Source organism: Mobula hypostoma, chromosome 8, assembly GCF_963921235.1.
Source record: "Mobula hypostoma chromosome 8, sMobHyp1.1, whole genome shotgun sequence".
In the NCBI taxonomy this organism is placed as follows: Eukaryota; Metazoa; Chordata; class Chondrichthyes; order Myliobatiformes; family Myliobatidae; genus Mobula; species Mobula hypostoma.
In genome coordinates this window covers 128,916,584-128,936,841 of record NC_086104.1, presented here as the reverse complement: position 1 = coordinate 128,936,841, position 20,258 = coordinate 128,916,584, and the positions used below count along the sequence as shown (strand labels likewise).

At 44.2% G+C, this 20,258-nt stretch overlaps 1 protein-coding gene across 2 annotated transcripts in view; it reads left to right on the top strand.

The window, feature by feature from the left end:
- The window catches only part of LOC134350939 (cytosolic purine 5'-nucleotidase-like), a 154,411-nt gene that overhangs the window by 21,130 nt on the left and 113,023 nt on the right, over positions 1-20,258 (top strand). The window contains exon 3 of one of the 2 annotated variants that reach the window (XM_063056807.1): positions 14,276-14,437. In XM_063056807.1, coding sequence (XP_062912877.1) covers positions 14,304-14,437 — 134 coding nt within the window. In that variant the 5' untranslated portion in view covers positions 14,276-14,303. Of the gene's footprint in view, positions 1-14,112; positions 14,438-20,258 lie in introns of those variants that run through there. The other variant, XM_063056808.1, reaches the window with a different exon arrangement.

Below are 20,258 nucleotides of genomic sequence, written 5' to 3'. Positions count from 1 at the left end.
TGCTCGAGTCCTTCAGAGGGCAGTTCGTTAACAGTATGTCACTTAAACGAAAATTGCAGGCTGCAGGTTGTAGTGAGAGCATGCCTATGATGCTCTGCAGAACAACACAGAACACAACAATAGCAAAAACACACACTCTTGTTTCGCAGATTCGGTTCTGGCCAACAAGCCTCAACTTCTGAAAGTCTGATTCATTTTCCGCCCTCGATCTTCAGCATTGATCCCTGAACATGCCGGTCACCAAACACTAGGCCTTGAACTCCAGTCGCACTGATTCACAAACATGGGTCTTCGAACGCACTCCTCCTGCCTGCACTCTGACTCCGGAAGCTGTCAATAACTCGCTTAGGGTGGCCTTCGTCCATTCTCTGTCAGTCTGATTTCTTACATCTGACCATGGATGTCCCACCTCCCCATTGCTGGCCTTCGAAAGCGGAGCAGTGAGTCAGACTCCGACCTGACCTCTAATTCCCCCCACATCTCTGTACTGAAACCCTAACCTAATTCGCCTCTCTGTCCCCAAAAAAAACAGTCTTACAAACCTAAAACACAATTAAAATTAAACAATTAAAAGACAAGTAAATCTGAGCTGAGGATCAATGGAAGTTGCAGCTTGGTGCCATCTTGGAATAGCTAACCCTGCATTGTTACTGAACTCCACATGTAGAACTTTATCAGGTCTAATAAAGATTTTATGGACAGAGTGGAGCTTTGACATTATTTATTTCCGTGGAGGAAAGATTTCAGAGAAGCCAAATTAAACCAAACAAGGTTTGAAGGGAGCTAAGTTATAAATGAAGAATATGAATGTTTCTGCTATTAGATATTCTCCCAGAAGTGAATTTTCTCCCAGCTCTGATCACACAGTTGAAATATTCCTAGTACTGGGAGGAATATGCAGCAACTGGAGAAGTTTAGAGAATTGCGGAGGCTAGCACAGCGGTTGGTAGCAAAACAAATTCTCAAGTGCCTGACTGGGTAGATGTCATCAGGCTAATTTTGCCACCAATAAGTAATTCCAATCATAGACATTTATCACACTGGTTCAGCAGTGGAATGGAAGTTATCCCCAACACCTGTTTGTTCTTTGGGAATGTCGGGCAGTTTGTGCCTGATGATGTGAAGGAAAAGTCGGAGTCACTGAGGCATTTTTCGGCTGATACCACAAATCTGGAATTCCATGTGATGGGCTTGTCGCCTTTGTGCTTCTATTTATTCCCTGCCTGCTGGCCCACAGGATGACTGAAATATAAGCTCTTGGATCAGATGGGACTGCAGGACTGTGCATTACATCAAACGAAGTCAGCAAAACATTATGGAGCTCCTAATTGGAGGGAAGCCCAGTTACTAATTGTGTGCGGAAAATTATGGATAATGTTTTAAAATGATGGCCTGATTAAACTGTTGAACAGCTTGACCATGAACCTGTCATGAAAGAGACTGAGAATAAGAGTGGATACTCCTCAGCTGTTCTGAGGCAGTGAGTACTGCATCATGGGCCCAAGGTTAGATTCTCCCTCCAACCCATGTTAGCTAATCTTCACATGTTATTGTTGCTATGATGTCGCCATGTTTAGGAGGGGAAAATGGGAGAGTTTTGTTCGTGTGATGTTAGAGTGTTACCCTGCTATTTTGTTAGAGTGTTACGTTCAGCGGGTGTCATCCTTTAGCTTGGTCAAGGGATTCTGCGAAATGAACTCACCTTCACCTGTTCCAAAGCAGTTAGGAGTGAGAAGTTAATGCTTGATTTATTAATGATACACAGGTCCCAAAATATTATGAGAGTAAAAATGTGTTGAGTCACTGGTTTCATTGCAAAGGATTTCCAGCTGATAGGTTACCAGTAAGCTCACCTATCGATCTTCCATCAGCCAACAAGAACCATGGCTTCACCATTCTCCATTCTTGTTTCTCTCTCTCACTGTATCTCCTCACCCGCCCATCAGCTTTCCCCAGTGCTCCTCCTCCTTCCCTTTCTTCCATGGTCTTCTATCCTTTCAGATTTCCCCTCCTCCAGCCCTTTATCTCTTTCACCAATTAACTTCACAGCTCTTTACTTCACCACTTCTCCCGGTGTCACCTATTACCTACCACATTGTACTTCTTCCTCCCCTTCCCTCCACCTTCTTACTCTGACTTCTTCAGCTTTCTTTCCATTCCTAATGAACGTTCTCGGCCCAAAGTTCCTTACTCTTCTCCATAGATGCTGCCTGGCCTGCTGAGTTTCTCCAGCATTTTGTGTGTGTTGCTTAGAAACCATGGCCCTTCCATTTGGTCCTTTCTAACAGGTATTCAGCAAAACCTGTGAAGTGCTTGCATGTTCCTAATAGAGGAAAGCTAATAAAGATAAACCAGCAAATTTCCACAGAAGTACTGTGGAGACCATTCTGACTGGTTGGATTGCCACCTGGTTTGGAGGCACCAGTGCACAGAACCGTAGGTGGCTTCAGATGGGTGTACACTCAGCCATCTCCATCACAGGCACACACCTCTCCACCAACGAGGACATCTTCCTAAGGTAGTGCCTCAAAAAGGTGGCATCCATCATGATGGATCCTCACCGTCCAGCCCATGCCCTCCTCATATTACTACCATCAGGGAGGAGGTACAGGCCGCTGAAGACCCCCACTCAACATCTTAGGAGCAGCTTCTTCCTCCCTGTCCTCAGAATTCTGAGCAGTCTATGAACACTACCACACTATCCCTCTTTTGCACTATTTATTGTAACTTACTGCATTTATTTTCGTGCCTGCACTGCACTGCACTGCCACCACAAAACAACACATTTCCTTACTTATGTCAGTGGCATTAATCCTCATTCTGATTCTGATTCTGAAAGTTCAAAAGTTCAGAGAAAACTTACAACCTGAGATTCCTTTTCTTGTGTGTAATCACAGTAAATACAAGCGAACACAATAGAAATGATAGACCACATACTACAGGGCGGGTGACACCAACGTGCACAAAAAAAAACAAACTATACAAACACAAAAAGAAAGATGAAAATAAGAAATAGTTATAATGATAATAATAAATAAGCAATAAACAGTGAGAACATGAGATGAAGAGACCTTGAAAGTGAGTCCAGTTCAGTGGGAACAGTTCAGTGACAGGACAAGTACAGTGAAGTTATCAACAAATGGTTCAGGAGCCTGATGGTTGAGGGGTAATAACTGTTCCTGAACCTGGTGGTGTGGGTCCTGAGACTCCTATACCTTCTTCCTGATGGCAGCAGTGAGAAGGGACCATGGCCTGGGTGGTGGGGAGCCCCTCAAGATGGATGTCGTTTTTCTGCAGCATCACTTCAGGCAGATGTGCTCAATGGCCAGGAGGGCCTTACCCGTGATGGACTGGGCTGTATCTAATACGTTTTGTAGGATCTTCCATTCAAAAGCACTAGTGTTTCCATACCAGGCTTTGATGCAGCCAGTCAATATACTCTCCAGCATATCTGTAGAAGTTTGTCAAGGTTTTACGTGTCATGCCAAATCTCTGCAAACTTCCAAGAAAGTAGAGGCACTGCCATGTTTTCTTTATAATGGCACATATGTGCTGGACTAAGGACAGAACCTCTGGGATGATAACACCGAGGGATTTAAAGTTGCTGCACCCTTTCCACCTCTGAACTCGCAAATGAGGACTCGCTCAAAGACCTCTGATTTCCTCCTCCTGAAATCAATAATCATCTCCTTGGCCTTGCTGATATCGAGTAAGAGGTTGTTGTGGCACCACTCAGCCACATTTTCAATCTTCCTTCTATTTCTCATCACCTTTGATTCGGCCAACTGCAATACTGTTGTCAGCAAACTTAAATATGGCATGGGAGCTATGCTTGGTATCATAAGTATAACGTGTATAGAGCAGGGAGCTCACTACATAGCCTTCTGGTGCACCTTTGCTGAGGGAGATTGTGGAGGAGATGTTGTTGCCAATTGAACTGAGTAGGGACTGCAAGTAAGGAGGTCGAAGATTCAGTTGCACAAAGAGGTATTGAAGCCTAAGACTTGAAGTTCTGAGGGGATGATAGTATTGAATGCTGAGCAGTATTCGATAAAGAGCACCCTGATGTATGCATCTTCGTTGTCCAGATGTTCTAGGACTGAGTGAAGAGCCAATGAAATGGCATCTGTTGTGATGGTAGGCAAGTTGGAGCGTTTCCAAGTTATTTCTCAGGGAGGAGTTAATGTGTTTCATCACCCGTCACACTGTGCGCTGGCACCTCCAATGTTTCCTAATAATGATTGTGGCCATGTCCTCTTGATGACACTGAAGGCATAGAGTGTGGAAAGATTGAATGAACCTCAGATATATTGAATAAACCTTGGATACATTGAATAAATCTCAGATACATTGAAAAGGCCATGGGAAACCTTGAGGACCAAGGGAAATCTCAAGGCCATGGGAAACCTGGAAAGCTTTGATGACCTTGTGACCCAGAAAAAGCCTTGACAAATCCTAGTGAAGCTCAGAGCGTGGACTTGAGAATAGATGACATTCTCATCTAAAGGCAATTGATGTCAAAATGCCACTGTTCATCACCATGAGTCCATCACCATGCAGGGTCCTTCTGTCATGATGTGCGCTGGTCACGTTGGAACGCAAGTGTAGAGGAAAGTCAGACTCCAATGGCGAGCAGCGTTTGTTCATTAGAATTCCAACAGGACATCGGTAGCTCGGCCAAGTGACTTCATGAGATGTAACATTCTCAAAACTAGGGCCCCGCAATTAGCGCTAATCAGGCGTCCACTTGAATAATACAAGTGACATGGAATCCTTGAGGCTATCAAAGTAAGCTTAACAAGTTGAAACAGGAAGCACTGTAGGAGACTGCATTACAAAGAGCAAATTGGTTGAGGAAAAAGCACTAGAAACTCCAAGCCAATTCCTGTTAAACAACATTAACCAGTTCAGGTGCTCTAAAAACCTCACAGCCCAATGCTCTCAGTTCCCAGCACAACCCTGAAGAGCTCATTGCATCACCAACCTCTTAAAGCATTTCATCACAGTGGATGTAGGTACTACTGGATGATAATCATCGAGGAAGGTTACCACGTCCTTCTGAGGCACCAGCCTGCTTGAAGCAGGTGGTACCTCAAAATGCTGAAGCAAGAGGTTAAAGGTATCAGTGAACACTTCAGCCAGTTGATTAGCACAGGTCTTTAGCACTCACCCAGGTACCCCATTTGGCCCAATGCTTTCCGCGTGTTCTCCTTCCTGAAGGGTCCTCGCATGTCAGCCTCAGAGTCTGAAATCACAGGGTCACTGGGGGCTTTAGGTGTTTGTGAAGATGCCTCCACGTTTTGATGGTCAAAGCGAGCATAAAAGGCATTGAGCTTGTCTGTGAGCGAAGCCTCCCTGTCACCTATGTCGTTTAGTCTCACTTTGTAGGAGGTGGTAGTGTTCAAGCCCTGCCACTGCTATCGAGCATCCTTCAGCGATTCAAATTTGGTCCGGACTTGAACTGGCTAATCCTTTAAGCTGTTTAGCAAGAATTATAAAGCAGTCCTAAAGTAGGGTCTTGGCCCAAAATGTTGACTATTTCCATAAATGGTGCCTGACCTGCTGAGTTCCTCCAGCATTTTACGTGTGTTGCTCTGGGTTTCCAGCATCTGCAGACTTTCTTGTGCTTATAAAGCAGTAGGCGACACTTTACCTGTGAGTTGGCTGGGGTGATATACTGCATCCGGTGCTCCCGATGTGGCCTTCTATATATTGGCGAGACCCGATGCAGATTGGGAGATCGTTTTGCTGAACACCTACGCTCTGTCCGCCAGAGAAAGCAGGATCTCCCAGTGGCCACACATTTTAATTCCACGTCCCATTCCCATTCTGATATGTCTATCCACGGCCTCCTCTACTGTCAAGATGAAGCCACACTCAGGTTGGAGGAACAACACCTTATATTCTGTTGGGGTAGCCTCCGACCTGATGGCATGAATATTGACTTCTCTAACTTCCGCTAATGCCCCACCTCCCCTTCGTGCCCGATCCATTATTTATTTATATACACACATTCTTTTTCTCTCTCTCCTTTTTCTCCCTCTGTCCCTCTGATTATACCCCTTGCCCATCCTCTGTTTTTTCTCCCCTCCCCCTTTTCTTTCTCCCTAGGCCTCCTGTCCCATGATCCTCTCATATCCCTTTTGCCAATCATCTGTCCAGCTCTTGGCTCCATCCCTCCCCCTCCTGTCTTCTCCTATCATTTTGGTTCTACCCCTCCCCCTCCCACTTTCAAATCTCTTACTAACTCTTCCTTCAGTTAGTCCTGACAAAGGGTCTCGGCCCGAAACATCAACTGTACCTCTTCCTCGAGATGCTGCCTGGCCTGCTGCGTTCACCAGCAACTTTTATGTGTGATCCTCTCTTTATCTTCTGATCTGTCCAGAGTCCCCTTTCAGAAGGGTTTATAGTTGTGATAAGGATTCTTACAAAGGCACATTGCAAAATGATTTCTGATGTCGGAACTGGCACACACTCGAGGGATCGAGTGCCCTCCTTCCACGTCATACAGCCCACCCATGGGATACAAACATCCGACTTATGGACCCTGCTCCATCAGTGTGAGCTCCCATAATATTACCAACTTCAAGTTCTGACCTACATGCTGTATAGTTTGTTCCTATGAACAGCTGAACTAGTGTTCTCTCTCTCTGCACTTTCAGCAATTGTTCTTTCTTTTCAATCTCATGTGCTTATTTCATTCATTGCAATATTGTGGAGTTATGTTTACCATATCGAGTGATGTTTGTGTATTTTCCAACTTATGGACAAGATCAACTGCAAAAACAACACCCAATCATTAACCTGGGAAGGTCTGTTGTGGAGTCAGTGGATTTAGAGATTGGGTGGGAGATAAGAAATTAGTCACTGTATATTTTCATCTACCCTTTCATGTGTTCTGTGTATTTAACATTCATTTGTGTGGGCCATCTAATTTACAGGGTATCTGGGAATGGCTGCTGGGCTATCTTAGTAACTGTACATGTCAGTCGAGATCTGATGGAGAACATTGGCCACTCCATCAGAAGCAGTGGATTGGACTGTGTGATAATCAAAGAAGAGTGAATACTGTGGCCAGACACTCTCTTACTTACTGCCTTCTCATTGCTGCATCACCAACTCATTGTCTGGTTGGTGAATTACCACACCACTCATCAACAACATGGTTTGATCAGCTTTACACATTATACATGGCATTTGCAGCAAAGCTAGACCTGTATGTTAAATATTGACAAAGTCCCTTTATAATTCACCAGCTTTGCTTTATTTATAACAGATTTGGCTATATTTTAAGTTTAAATGCATATAATCCCACTTTTGCCCAAGGTTTTTTTTGTTTAGTTTGTCCTGAGCTTACTTATTTGAACAGCAGGTCAAACCACATTTAGAAATACTTGCACAGCATGAGAGCAGTAGGATCCAGCTATCCCTGGGATTGTCATGGTCCGGTCTGTGAAGTCCATTTTCCGGTTCACGGTCTGGTCCCTTGACCCTTGCTCCAGGTTTTCCTGTCTACCCTGTTTCTGTTCTTGTTGAGCTCTAATTGAGTCAGCTGATGCTCATTGGGGCTGGCTGCATAAATACCTTCAGAGACCAGGGCGTGGCTGCTGTATTGTTCTTGTCCTTACTCCTTGTATCCCTTCCTCTGCCTTCTGTTTCCTCGCCTGAAGCCCTGCCTTGTCTTGCCGGTAACTCTCGCCTCGCCTGAAGTTCTCGTCTCGCCTTGCATTGCCTTAAGCCTTGCCTTGTCTTGCTGGTAACTCTCGCCTGCAATCTTGTCCTGGAGCCACCCTGTACCTAACTCCCTTCCTGTCCCTTGCCACCACCCAGGTAAGCCAGGCCGTTTTGCCGTTGCCTGCGGTTGGTTCTGTCCCTTCCTGTCCCTTGCCTCCGTCGGGTAAGCCAGGCCATCTACCCGTTACCCGCGGTTGGTTCTGTCCCTTCCGGTCCCTTGCCTCCGTTGGGTCAGCCAGGCCATCTTGCCGTTACCTGCGGTTGGTTCTGTCCCTTCCTGTCCCTTGCCTCCATCGGGTAAGGCAGTCCATCTTGCCGTTACCTGTGGTTGGTTCTGTCCCTTCCTGTCCCATGCCTCCATCAGGTGGTGATCCGCGCCCTGCCCAGGTGAACCGTGCCCTGCCCAGGAGTAGCCTGCCTAGCCTCAAGCCTGAAGACTCCGGCCTCCTGCCTAGCCTCAAGCCTGAAGACTCCGGCCTCCTGCCTAGCCTCAAGCCTGAAGACTCCGGCCTCCTGCCTCCTGCCGAGCCTCGCCTCAAGTCTCTAGCCTCCAGCCTCCTGCTGAGCCTCGCCTCGTCTCTAGCCTCCAGCCTCCTGCCGAGCCTCGCCTCAAGTCTCTAGCCTCCAGCCTCCTGCCGAGCCTCGCCTCAAGTCTCTAGCCTCCAGCCTCCTGCCGAGCCTCGCCTCAAGTCTCTAGCCTCTAGCCTCAAGCCTGATGATCCCAGCCTCCTGCCTCCTGCCAAGCCTCGTCTCAAGAGTCTAGCCTCTAGCCTCAAGCCTCAAGCCTGAAGACTCCAGCCTCCTGCCTCCTGCCAAGTCTCTAGCCTCAAGTCTCTAGCCTCTAGCCTGAAGACTCCTGCCTCCTGCCAAGCCCCATCTCTAGCCTTAAACCTGAAGACTCCAGCCTCCTGCCTCCTGCCAAGCCTCGCCTCTAGCCTCAAGCCTGAAGACTCCAGCCTCTTGCCTGCCTGCCAAGCCTCGTCCTTGCCTAGTTCTGAGGTCCGAGCTAGAGGCAAGACCCAGGTACTAGGTCCTTGTCCGGTCTCTGTCTCCGAGTCCAAGCCCGGGCTCCTAGCTCTCTTGTCCAGTCCTGTTCCAGGTTCCTGGTTTTCGTGTCCATGTCCTTGCCCTCAGCGTGTATCCTAGTCCTGTCCCTAGTACTTCAGTGTCGGTGTCTTGCACTTGGCTCCATTCCTAGCCACCGCCTTATGACAGGGATGGGATAAAGTTAGAGGGGCAGGAACAGTTTTAAAAGTAAGTAGTTGTTATTCAATGTTTATAACTAAAGTAGGGGTTTGAAAGGGGGAACCATAAGGAAACACACATTGCAGGGAAGAGCAGCAGTGGCTTGGGAGCCTCTGGGCAAGGCATCTGCTGGTAGATCATAAGCAAGAGAAAATTTGCAGATCTGGAAATCATTTCCTTGTAGATCTCCTTGCTTGTAGATCATCTCCATTTGGGAATGGATGGGGGAAGCCAGTGAAAAGTCCATGATTGAACAAAGTTGCTGATTTATTCTGAATGAAATTGGGAAAGCTATTTGGCATTTTTTGTTTCTCCTGCATCCCTTAATCTGGAATCCCTATAGGTCTACCTGTTCTGTAGATTCATCCCAGAATTTAGCACTCAAGGGGAAGAACAAGGATTATATAAAAACTCATAGAAAATGTACAATGCAGAAGGAGACCATTAGGGCCATTATGTTCATGCTGGTCAAAGAAAGACTACCTGGTGCAATCTTACCCTTTAGCACTAAGGTCCACAGCCTGGTCCAGAATATGAGAACACATGGATTCAAGAGGAGCCTAAATGGATACAAAATTGTTTTGGTTGTAAGAGGCAGGGAACAGTAGTGAAGACACAAAAGCTTATGGATGTTGGAATCTGGGGCAATACTGGAGAAACTTAATGTATCAGGCAATATCTATGAAGAGAAATGGGCAGTCAACACTTAGGGTCAAGACCCTTTATCTGGACAGTGATGTGCAACAGAGGCCATTGCTGGGTTCAACTTTGTTTATTGACTACATTAATGATTAGGATAAGAAATAGTAGGCGTGGTTAGTAAGTTTCTGAATGATTCCAAAGCAGGTGGTCTGGTGGACAATGAAGACAGTTGTCTAAGATTACAACAGGATCTCAATCTACTGGAAAGTGCATAAAAGAATAATAGATAAAATTGAACTTGGATTGATAGAAAGTGGTTCACGTTGGAAATCTAAACCAGGGCAAGACATGCAGAGTAAATGGCAGGGCCATGGGGAGTCTCATAGAACAGACTGCAAATACATTGTTCTCTGAAAGTGGCAACATAGAAAGGCGGTGAAGGAAGCATATGGCACACTTGCTGCGGTATCATCGGATTAGGCTTTGAATGCAAGATTTGGGACATAGTGCTACAACTGTGCAGGATGTTATTGTGAGTACACCTGAAATATTGTGTGCAGTTCTGGTCACCATATTAGAAGGAGGATGTGATTAAGCTAGGGAGGGCCTGGAAAAGATTTACAAGGGTGTTGCCTGAACTGGAAGGATAGATTTATAAGGAGAGACAAGAGGGTTCCAGCTCTTCAGTGGGTTTATAATAGAGTACCACCATCAACGCTGTCCTCATCTGTAAAATTGGGGCATCCCTTCCTCCACCATTAATGCTGCCCTCAACCACTTCTCTTCCATTTCTGCAGACTCTCTGCTTCCTCGACACTACCTTCCCCTCCACCTATCTACATATCATCTGTAAATCTGGCCACAAAGCCATCATTCAAATCACTGACATATAATATGAAAAGAAGTGGTCCCAATACCGACACCTGTGGAACGCCACTGATCACCAGCAGCCAACCAGAATATGCTCCCTTTATCTGCAGTCTCTGTCTCCTGCCAGTCAGCCAATCTTCTGTCCATGCTGGTATCTTTCCTCAAATACCATGAGTTCTTATCTTGCTAAACAGCTTGTCAAAGGCCTTTTGAAAATCCAAGTACACAACATCCACCGATTCTCCTTTCTCTATCCTGCCTGTGACTTCCTCAAAGAATTTCAACAGATTTGTTAGGCAAGATTTCCCTCAAAGAAACCATGCTGACTTTAGTGCTAAAGGGTAGGATTACATTGGGTAGTCTTTCTTTGACCAGTATGAATTTGATGGCCCTAATGGTCTCCTTCTACATTGTACATTTTCTATGAGTTTTTATATAATCCTTGTTCTTCCCCTTGAGTGCTAAATTCTGGGATGAATCTACAGAACAGGTAGACCTATAGGGATTCCAGATTAAGGGATGCGGGAGAAACAAAAATGCCAACTAGCTTTCCCAATTTCATTCAGAACAAATCGGCAACTTTGTACAATCATGGAATTTTCACTGGCTTCCCTCACTCCTCTTCATCTTTGGGATTTACTTATCCCGTGCTTTCCGAATTTCCCCCAGAAACTCCAGCCATTGCAGTTCTTCTGTCATCTCTGCAGATGTCCCTTATGATCAACTTTGGCCAGTTCCTCTTTCATGCCTCTGTGATTCCCTTTACTGCACAGTAACACCGATACATCTGACCTTATCTTCTCCCTCTCAAACTGCAGGGTGAATTCTATCATATTATGATCACTGTCTCCTAAGGCTTCCTTTACCTTAAGCTCCCCAATCAAATCTGGTTCATTACACAACACCCAATCCAGAATTGTCTTTTTCCTGGTGGGTTCAACCACAAGCTGCTCTAAAAAGCCATCAAGCAGGCACCCTACAAATTCTCCCTCTTGGGATCCAGCACCAACCTGATTTTCCCAATCTTCCTGCATATTGAAATCCCCCATGACTATCATAACTTTGCCATTTTACATGCCTTTTCTATCTCCCATTGTAATTTATATCCCACATCCTGGCTACTGTTTGGAGGCCTGTATATAACTTCCATTAGGGTCTTTTTACCCTTGCAGTTTCTTAACTCTGCCCACAAGATTTCTACATCTTCTGATCCCATGTCACCTCTTTCTAAGGATTTGATTTCATTTTTTTTTTACCAACAGATCCACCCTACCCTCTCTGCCTACTTGCCTGTCCTTTTAATACAATGTGTATCCTTGGATGTTAAGCACCCAGCTATGAGCTTCTTTCAGCCACGACTCAGTGATGCCCACAACGTCATACCTACCAATCCCTAACTGCGCTGCAAGATCATCAACTTTATTCCATATACTGTGCGCATTCAAGCATAACACCTTCAGTCCTATACTTGTTACCCTTTTTGATTTTGCCCCCATTCAACTCAGCCCGCTGACTGCAATATTGCCCTATCATCTGCCTGTCCTTCCTCACATCCTCAGCCCTGTCATTCCAGTTCCCATTCCCCCAGCCAAATTAGTTTATACCCGTCCCAACAGCTCTAACAAACCTGACTGCAAGATATTGGTCCCCACCCCCTCCCCCCATGGGGTTCAGGTCTAACCCCTCCCTTTTGTATAGTTCGTACTTTCCCCAGAAGGGGATCCCAACGATGCAGAAATCTGAAACCCTGCCCCTGCACCAGTTCCTCGGCCACTCATTCATCTGTACTATCATCCTATTCCTGCCCTGACCAGCGCTTGGGACAGAGATTACTACCTTGGAGATTCTGCTCTTCAGCTCTTTTCCTAACTCCGTATACTCAATGCGCAGGACCTCTTCCCCGTTTCTACCCATGTCAGTGGTGCCAATGTGCACCATGATCTCTGGCTGCTCACCCGCCCTCTTGAGAACCTTCTGCGTGCTCCCTGGGACATCCTGGGCCCTAGTAGCCGGACATTTGGACAGATACGTGGATAGAAAAGGTTTAGGAGGAAATGGGCAGAATGCAGGCAAGGGGATCTTGGTTGTCATGGACACTGGGTCATGCTATATAGTTCTATGACCCTGAGTCCTGCAGGTCATGTTTCTTCAAGTACACATCCAAGAATGATAGAGGAGCTGCAGGATGGAAAGAGGCCACCTACTCTATTGGGTCTGGACTATCTCCTTGTAAGAGAAACCTGCCTAGCCCTATTTGCCTGCTTTTTATTCCAAGGCCCTGCATGTTCTTCCATTTATTCAGATTGTTTCTGACTGCAGCAGTTGAATCTGTGACTATAGCTCAATGTATGAACGTCTGACTTCATCAGCAAGATGCAACACTCTGTCTGTAGGGGCATCTTCCAGGAATCTTACACCTTATGAGAAATGGAATATTTCACATCTACCTAGAAAGCCTGGTTTCTTTTCCCATGACAGATCCCTCTGAGGAGTAAAACATTCCTTGCTCACTTCTGGCCGTTCCTTTCAGAAATAACCCCAAATCCTTTGAATTGAGTCTAATCCTTTAATCTCCTAGCCATGCAAGCAGCTGATAAGAATAATATTCCAACAAATACCAATTGATAAAGTTTTTACTTATTTAAAGATATAGCACAGTACAGGCTCTTCTGGCCCAACAAGCCCTCGCCACCCAGTTACACCCATGTGACCAATTAACCAGCTAACCCACACGTCTTTGGAATGTGGGAGGAAACCAGAGCACCCGGAGGAAACCCACGCAGTCATGCGGCAAACGTAAAAACATGAAGACAGTAGTGGAAATGAGCCAGGGTTGCTGGTACTGTAATAGTTCTTCAGAAGGAATTTAACTTCATGAAGTTCTGTTTCCACGGTGAAACCTTATTGTCTAATAGGCACTTAAAATTATTTTGGTAAAATAAAGGGATTCATGGAAAGTAAGTTTGTGGTAGAATCTTAGTATCAGGGAAATATGCAACTCAGAAAAAGGCCCTGATGACCCAACTCAGTTCTGTATATGCTTACTCTCAAAGTGCAAGTCCAGAGTTGCACAGCAAGGGATCTGAGTGATTTGGGTGTCTGATGAGATTTAAAGATTAAGAAATAAACACAGCAAAAGCTGGGAAGGATGGTAAATTTTTTAAAAAAAGACAAATTGAATGAAGAGTCCATGGGGGAAGAGGAATAAAAAGAGAAAATTGGATTTACAGAGACATAAAGATGAAAATCTGAATTTAAATTTGCCTTGCTTAGCATTAGCTGTACTATATAGCAATTTTTGTTGTCTTGTTTTCCTGTATCAGATACTGTGCTGTGCTAAATTAACAAGTGGATTAAGTATTTATGATAGCAAGTTGTGACGTGCAATATTAGTTTTGGACTTAAGGTGCCTGAGGTGGAGGAACAGAGAAAACTTAAAATAATTCATATTAAAAATAGTTGTCCTCCAGTTTGTGGGAAATCTTTGTGACATTGTGCAAGCTTTTATCCAGACTTGAGAAAGGTTTGCAGAGTAGTGATAGTACTGGGGCACTTATTTTGTCTCACAGTCATCAGGAGGTTGGGAAGGGATTGTTCGATTTACTGCAGCAGCTGCTGAAACGTGCTGAGTTCCATGTCAGGCCAAGCACACAGCTCTTCTGATAAACTGGAGCCTCTCTGCTGAGCTCGACTGATAGTGCATCAAGAGTGGCTGGAACGCAATTGACCAATTTCTGCTGGAGCCCTCGTACGATAAAGATTGATTCTCCTCTTCTCCTCGCAGCAAGCAAGTTTGAAAGTGTGCAATAGGCATGGGGAGTGTAACAAACGAATACTCAGATCAAAGCAACCAGTCCTCCCCTCAGGAAAATCACTTCAGCTTCCGGAGTGTTGGGGACTGCCATCATATTGATTATCGGCTACTGAAACGAGACTATCACCACAGGTAAAGATGTTCAATGTAATTCAAAGAATGCAGTTTAATACAACCAGACAGTAGTTTTGAATGCTTTTGTTAAAAGTTTAAGTATAGATGAAGTGGGATATATTGGAAAAAGAAATGAAATTCTCAAAGAGAAATTGTTTTTCACTTAAGGTCTTTTAATATTAAAACCCACAGACTCCATATTGAGTTTCAATATGCACAGTGAGCAATGTAATAGCTCCCCTAGTCATTACAGTGCCTCAGATATAGTTACAGTTTGTTCACTTATTTATACCTGTGTTGAATTAAAACCAATGATGTTACAAGACTTTGTATTCCAATAATAGTTTTGCTACTACACTATATTAAGTGGGTTTGATTTATTTTGCAATGCGCAGAGTTGTTTTGCCTGAGGGTACAACATCACTTGGCACTGAAGCTTTAAAAGGCATTGGTCAGAACACATTTGGACTATTGTGAGTCGTTTTATGTTCCATATCTAAGGAAGGATGTGCTGGCATTGGAGAGGGTCCAAAGAAAAGTTTACTGGAATTATCCCAGAAACGAAAGGGTTAATGTATGAGGAGCATTTTATGGCCTGTACTCCTCGGGGTTTAGGAGAATGAAGGAGAGATTTCATTGAATATTAAAAGCCCTAGATTCGTGGACTTGGAGAGAAAATTTCCATGAGTGGAAGAGTCTAGGACCAGAGGGCACAGCCTCAGAATGCAAGGCCGCCCCTTTAGACAGCAATGACAAGTCTCTTTATTCCAGGGGTTGTTGAATCAGATGGCGGTGGAGGGCAAGTCATTAAGTATATTTAAAGCAGGGATTGATAGGCTCTCGATTAGTAAGGGGGGGTCAAAGGTTACAGGGTGAAGGCAGGAGAATGGAGTTGAGAGGGATAAGAAATCTCCCATGATCAAATGGCAGAACAAACCCGATGAGCTGAATGACCTTATTCTGTTCCTAAATCTTATATTCAACGTGACACTGTTTTCCTGCTTATGTTGTACATTTTGATTCTGAGAATACTCTGCACCAAATATGGCTGGGAGAGAAAAAAAATCAAAGTTCAAAGTAAATTTATTATCAGGGTACATACATGTTACCACATACAACCCTGAGATTCTTTCTCTGCAGTAATACTTAGTAAGTCTATAGAACAGGAACAGTAAACTGTAAACATCAGGAACTGTTAACCATAAACAAACTATGCAAATGCAGATATAAATAAATAGAAATAAATAAGGAGCATGGAGTAACAATATAACAGAGTAATTAATGAGTGTAGTTATCCCCTTTAATCCTGATGGTTGAGGGGTAGTAATTGTTCTTGAACATGGTGGAACGAGTCCTGAGGCTCTTGTACCTCAGCAGTGAGATAAGAGCATGGCCTGGGTGGCGAGGATCTTTGATGATGGATGTTGCTTTTCTATGGCAACGTTTCATGAAGGTGTGCTCAATGGTTGGGAGGGTTTTACCTGTGATGTACTGGGCTGGATCCATGACCTTTTGTAGGATTTCCCAATCAAAGGCATTGGTGTTCCCATACCGGGCCATGATGCAGCCAGTCAGCACACTTTCCACCACACACCTATTGCAGTGTGCCAAGGTTTTCGATGACGTGCCGAACCTTCGCAGACCCCTGAGGAAGTAGTCACTGTTGTGCTTTCTTCACAGTAGTTTATATGATGGGTCCAGGACAGGTCCTCTGAGGTGGTGACACCCAGAATTTTAAAGTTACTGATCCTCTCCACCTCTGCTCCTCCAGTGATTACTGGCTCATGGACCTCTGATTTCCCTCTCCTGAAGTCTCCAATCAGCTCCTTGGTCTTGTTGACATTGAGTGAGAGGTTGTTGTTATTAAACCACTCAGCCAAGTTTTCAATCTCTCTGCTGTACGTTGGAAGTTAGTGAAGCTGAATTTAAATGTGTGGGCGTAGTCATGTGCAAAGTGATGGTCATCTTTTTATTTGAATGATAGGAAACCAAATAATGAAATTAACATTAGATTGCCTATTAGATTTTGCAGGTGATGGGGAGGAGATAAGTCTCTACCAAAGGAGGTGTAAGGCGCTCCTTCCCTCTGCTAGCCTGCAAGTTGCCCTTGGGCTTAGTCCCCTCCCCCCCTTTGATCAGGGTCACATGAAGCACATGGGAGGCGAGGCGGATGGTCGTACGAGCAGCTGGTGCATATCACAAGTCCTGGTTATGCGACCACTGATGCCAGGCAGACAATCTCTGAAGGGTATTGATAATGGCTGGGGTCACCCGTCTTGTAAAGACACTACCCAGAAGAAGGCAATGGCAAACCACTTCTGCAGAAAAATTTGCCAAGAACAATCATAGTCATGAAAAAGCCATGATCGCCTATGTCATACGACACGACACAAAATGAATGAACAATTAGACTCTGAAGTAAATGCATACAACTTTAAAAATCATAGTCATCTTTGAAATTAATCATCAGGTACAGAATCCACAGGAGAGCTTGGAAAGAGAAAATGGAATCACAGTGGCAAGTGAGCTTGGGGTACAGAGAGAGTGAATGAGACTGAATGCGTTGGTCTACAGAGAGCCACCTTGTACTTGGTGGCTGATGGCCTCAGTTGACGCCATGGAAGTAAATGAAGTTTGAGAAATTGCTCCAAGGATTTAAGAATGGTTCCCAGTGGAAACTTTCCTTGCAAATTTTTTTGTGGTTTCTGGTACAGATGATCTCAAAATTAGATTTAGAGATCACCGATACCAGATATAAAGCCATTCGGAGAACAGAAATTAATCTGTCACAAATCAATACCCAAAAATCTGAGATGTGGAACAAAATCACTCCAATGGAATTTATGTTAAAAAAAAGTAAATAAATAATTACAAAATTCATTTTCTTCAACTCGGATTTCTTGACACATCTTAGCGTCACAGAAGATCACAATGCAGACTGTTTGCTTGGAATGCAAACCCTCCATGCCAACTTAATGTGATTGGCACCTTTTTTTTGAGCTTGTTTCAATTTTGTAGAGACCTTTCATGCTTAATGGTCTTCCTTGAGTTTCCTAGTACAAAATTACAAAACACAAAGGAAAGCCTTCTCAGTATTCTTTGGATATCCTAAAGCAGTATTTCCTTTGCAGTCTAGAAAGCATTTGCAAGCAGTAAGTTTGCTCCATCAGCACAGTACTAACGACTAGAGATCTGATTCAATGATGCTGATTGAGGGATAAATATAATATCCAACTCCCATATGCTAGCTCAAAATAATGCTCATATGAAGTCAACATCTGGTACGATGAGTACTCTGGAATGTTGTATCAGCAGGTTATCTTCAGATGAGAATGTTGGTTGAAATTTTGTTCACAAATCACTGGGGTTGCATTTGTACCCATGATCTTTGAGCTGGGTTGCGATTGGTGACAACTGTGTTAAACTGAAAGCACGAGTGAGGTCCTTTGACTAGAGGTCCTATTGTGTTGTTAACATTGCCATTTCCTTGAAACTGCGGGTTATCAGGGTCACACCCAAACAGCTGATATGCTGGCCGATCTGCAGGGTTTTGCCTATCCCTATCACTGTTATCAGGATCTGGCCACAACTGATTATTCGCTGTCAGCAATCCCACTATAGACTGGATTTAAGGGGATCTTTTCTGAGCAGTGTGACTTTCTGACAGTTTATTTGCTCAGTGTTCCAACACCACCAAATATACAAGTCGCTGGCAGGACGGTGGATCAAGCAGAGCATCTGTGGAGGCATAAAAACAAGAGATTCTGCAGTTGCTGGAAATCTAGAGCAGCACGCACAAAATGCTGGAGGAACTCAGCAGGCCAAGCATATTCTATGGAGAGGAATAAGCAATCGATGTTTCGCGCCAAGACCCTTCAGCAGGACTGGAAAGGAAGGGAGAAGAAACCAAAATTAGGAGGTGGGGAGGAGAAGGGCAAGAGTACAAGCCGGCAGGTGAAGGGGAGAAATTGAGAAGTTGGGAGGTGATAGGAGAAAGAGGTCAAGGGCTGGAGAAGAAGGAATCTAGTTGGAGAGGACAGTTGACCATGGGAGAAAGGGAAAGAGGAGGGGAGGTGATAGGCAGGTGAGAAGAGAAGGGGCAAGAGGAGAGCAAAAGCAGAGCAGGAGGAGTGGGTAGAAATAGCAATATATTTTAAAGGCACATGTGTGTCTTGGAGAGAAACCTGCAGGTAGTGGTGTTCTCATGGAGCTGAAGTCCTTCTCTTCCTTGGTGATAAAGATCACAGGTTGGGGTGACACTGTCAGAGTAGCTAGGCAAGGAACTCCAATGTTTCCTTGTGAAACAATTCAGCATTTGGCACCTGGGCTTGGGAAGAATATCAAGTGGAAAGCAATTTCCAATGCAAATAGGATATTAGAAAACCAGAGAAGGAACAAGTAAGGAAGACCTGAAGATCCTTCATAAAATAACAGCTGGACCACAACTGGAATATTGATGCATTTCAAGACACCAAACAATAAGGAGATTTATAGAATCAGGACTGAGAATTGGTTCAATGGACAATAAGACCATAGACACAAGAGCAGAATCAGGTCACTTGATCATGTCTGATTTATTATCCCTTTCAACCCCATTCTCACACCTTCACCCTGTAACCTTTTGACGCCCTTTCAAGTCAAGAACCTATCAACCTCCACTTTAAATATACCCAATGACTTGGTCTCCACAGCCGACTGTGGCAATAAATTCTGCAGATTCACCACCCCCTGGCTACAGTAATTGCTCACTCATCCCTGTTCTAAAGGGACATCCTTCTATTCATAGTGAGCTGGATATCTGAGAGGAACAAATTTGTAGGACTATGTGGGAAGGGTGGGGTATGGTACCTGTTGGATTACGTGCACAGAACCCGTGGGCTGAATGGCTTCCTTCAGTGTTCTATCCATTTTATGATGGAAACTCTCTCTAATTTCCTATAACATTTGGATTACCAGGAGTGCATTTTGCAAGTAATTCAGTACGGTATCCTAAGTGCCGGAAAGTTCAAAATGCTGAGTACTTGGATTTACAGAGGATTTACTTGAATTTTTAAACATGATAAAGATCAGTCAGCAGTTGGTAGGTTAATGTCCACTTCAGAGAGATAAAGATATCATTAACTATTTCTATTATTCAGATTCAAACAGACTTTATTGAACACTCAGAGGCAGTAATTGTAATTTTCATTGTGGATTTGAACTGTGAAATGTGGTCAGGCAAAATTAAGTTATTGATCATAATTTGCCAATCTACTTCTAGCAACTGGAATCAAGTAAGATGTTAAATCCAATAGTACAGCACACATTTTCAGCTCTATTTCTTTCAAAGAAAATCTCAGTTAGCTCTATCCCTTGTCTTCCCCCCTTTATTTCCCCCCACTTCAAATGGGGAATCTGCTTGCTTTTCAAAAGATACTTTTCAACCCACATTCACCAGCCTATCAGACAGTGCATTCCAAATCCTATCTGCTTGTTGACTTTATTAAGTGCTTTGTTAACTTAGCCAGTAACTCTCAAGGATTTGTGCACAAACATCCCTCTGTTTTTGCAAGCTCAATAAAATGCTACCGTTGCCATACATTGTACTGTATCTTCTCATTTTCCCCAACAAGACTTGAGGTTTTCCTTATTTTGTTGAAGTAACTTTCATCCAGCATGTATGTGTTTCCTGATCCACTAGTGTGTCAATGTCTTTACTGCTTGCCACACTTCCAGCTTTTGGGTCATTTTCACATTTTGAAATTCTGACAGAAATCCTGGTGATTTTAAAGTCCCTGTGCTCCTGCTACTAAAACCTGAGTTACACAGTAATAAGTTGCATTCCATTTCGAAAGGGAGT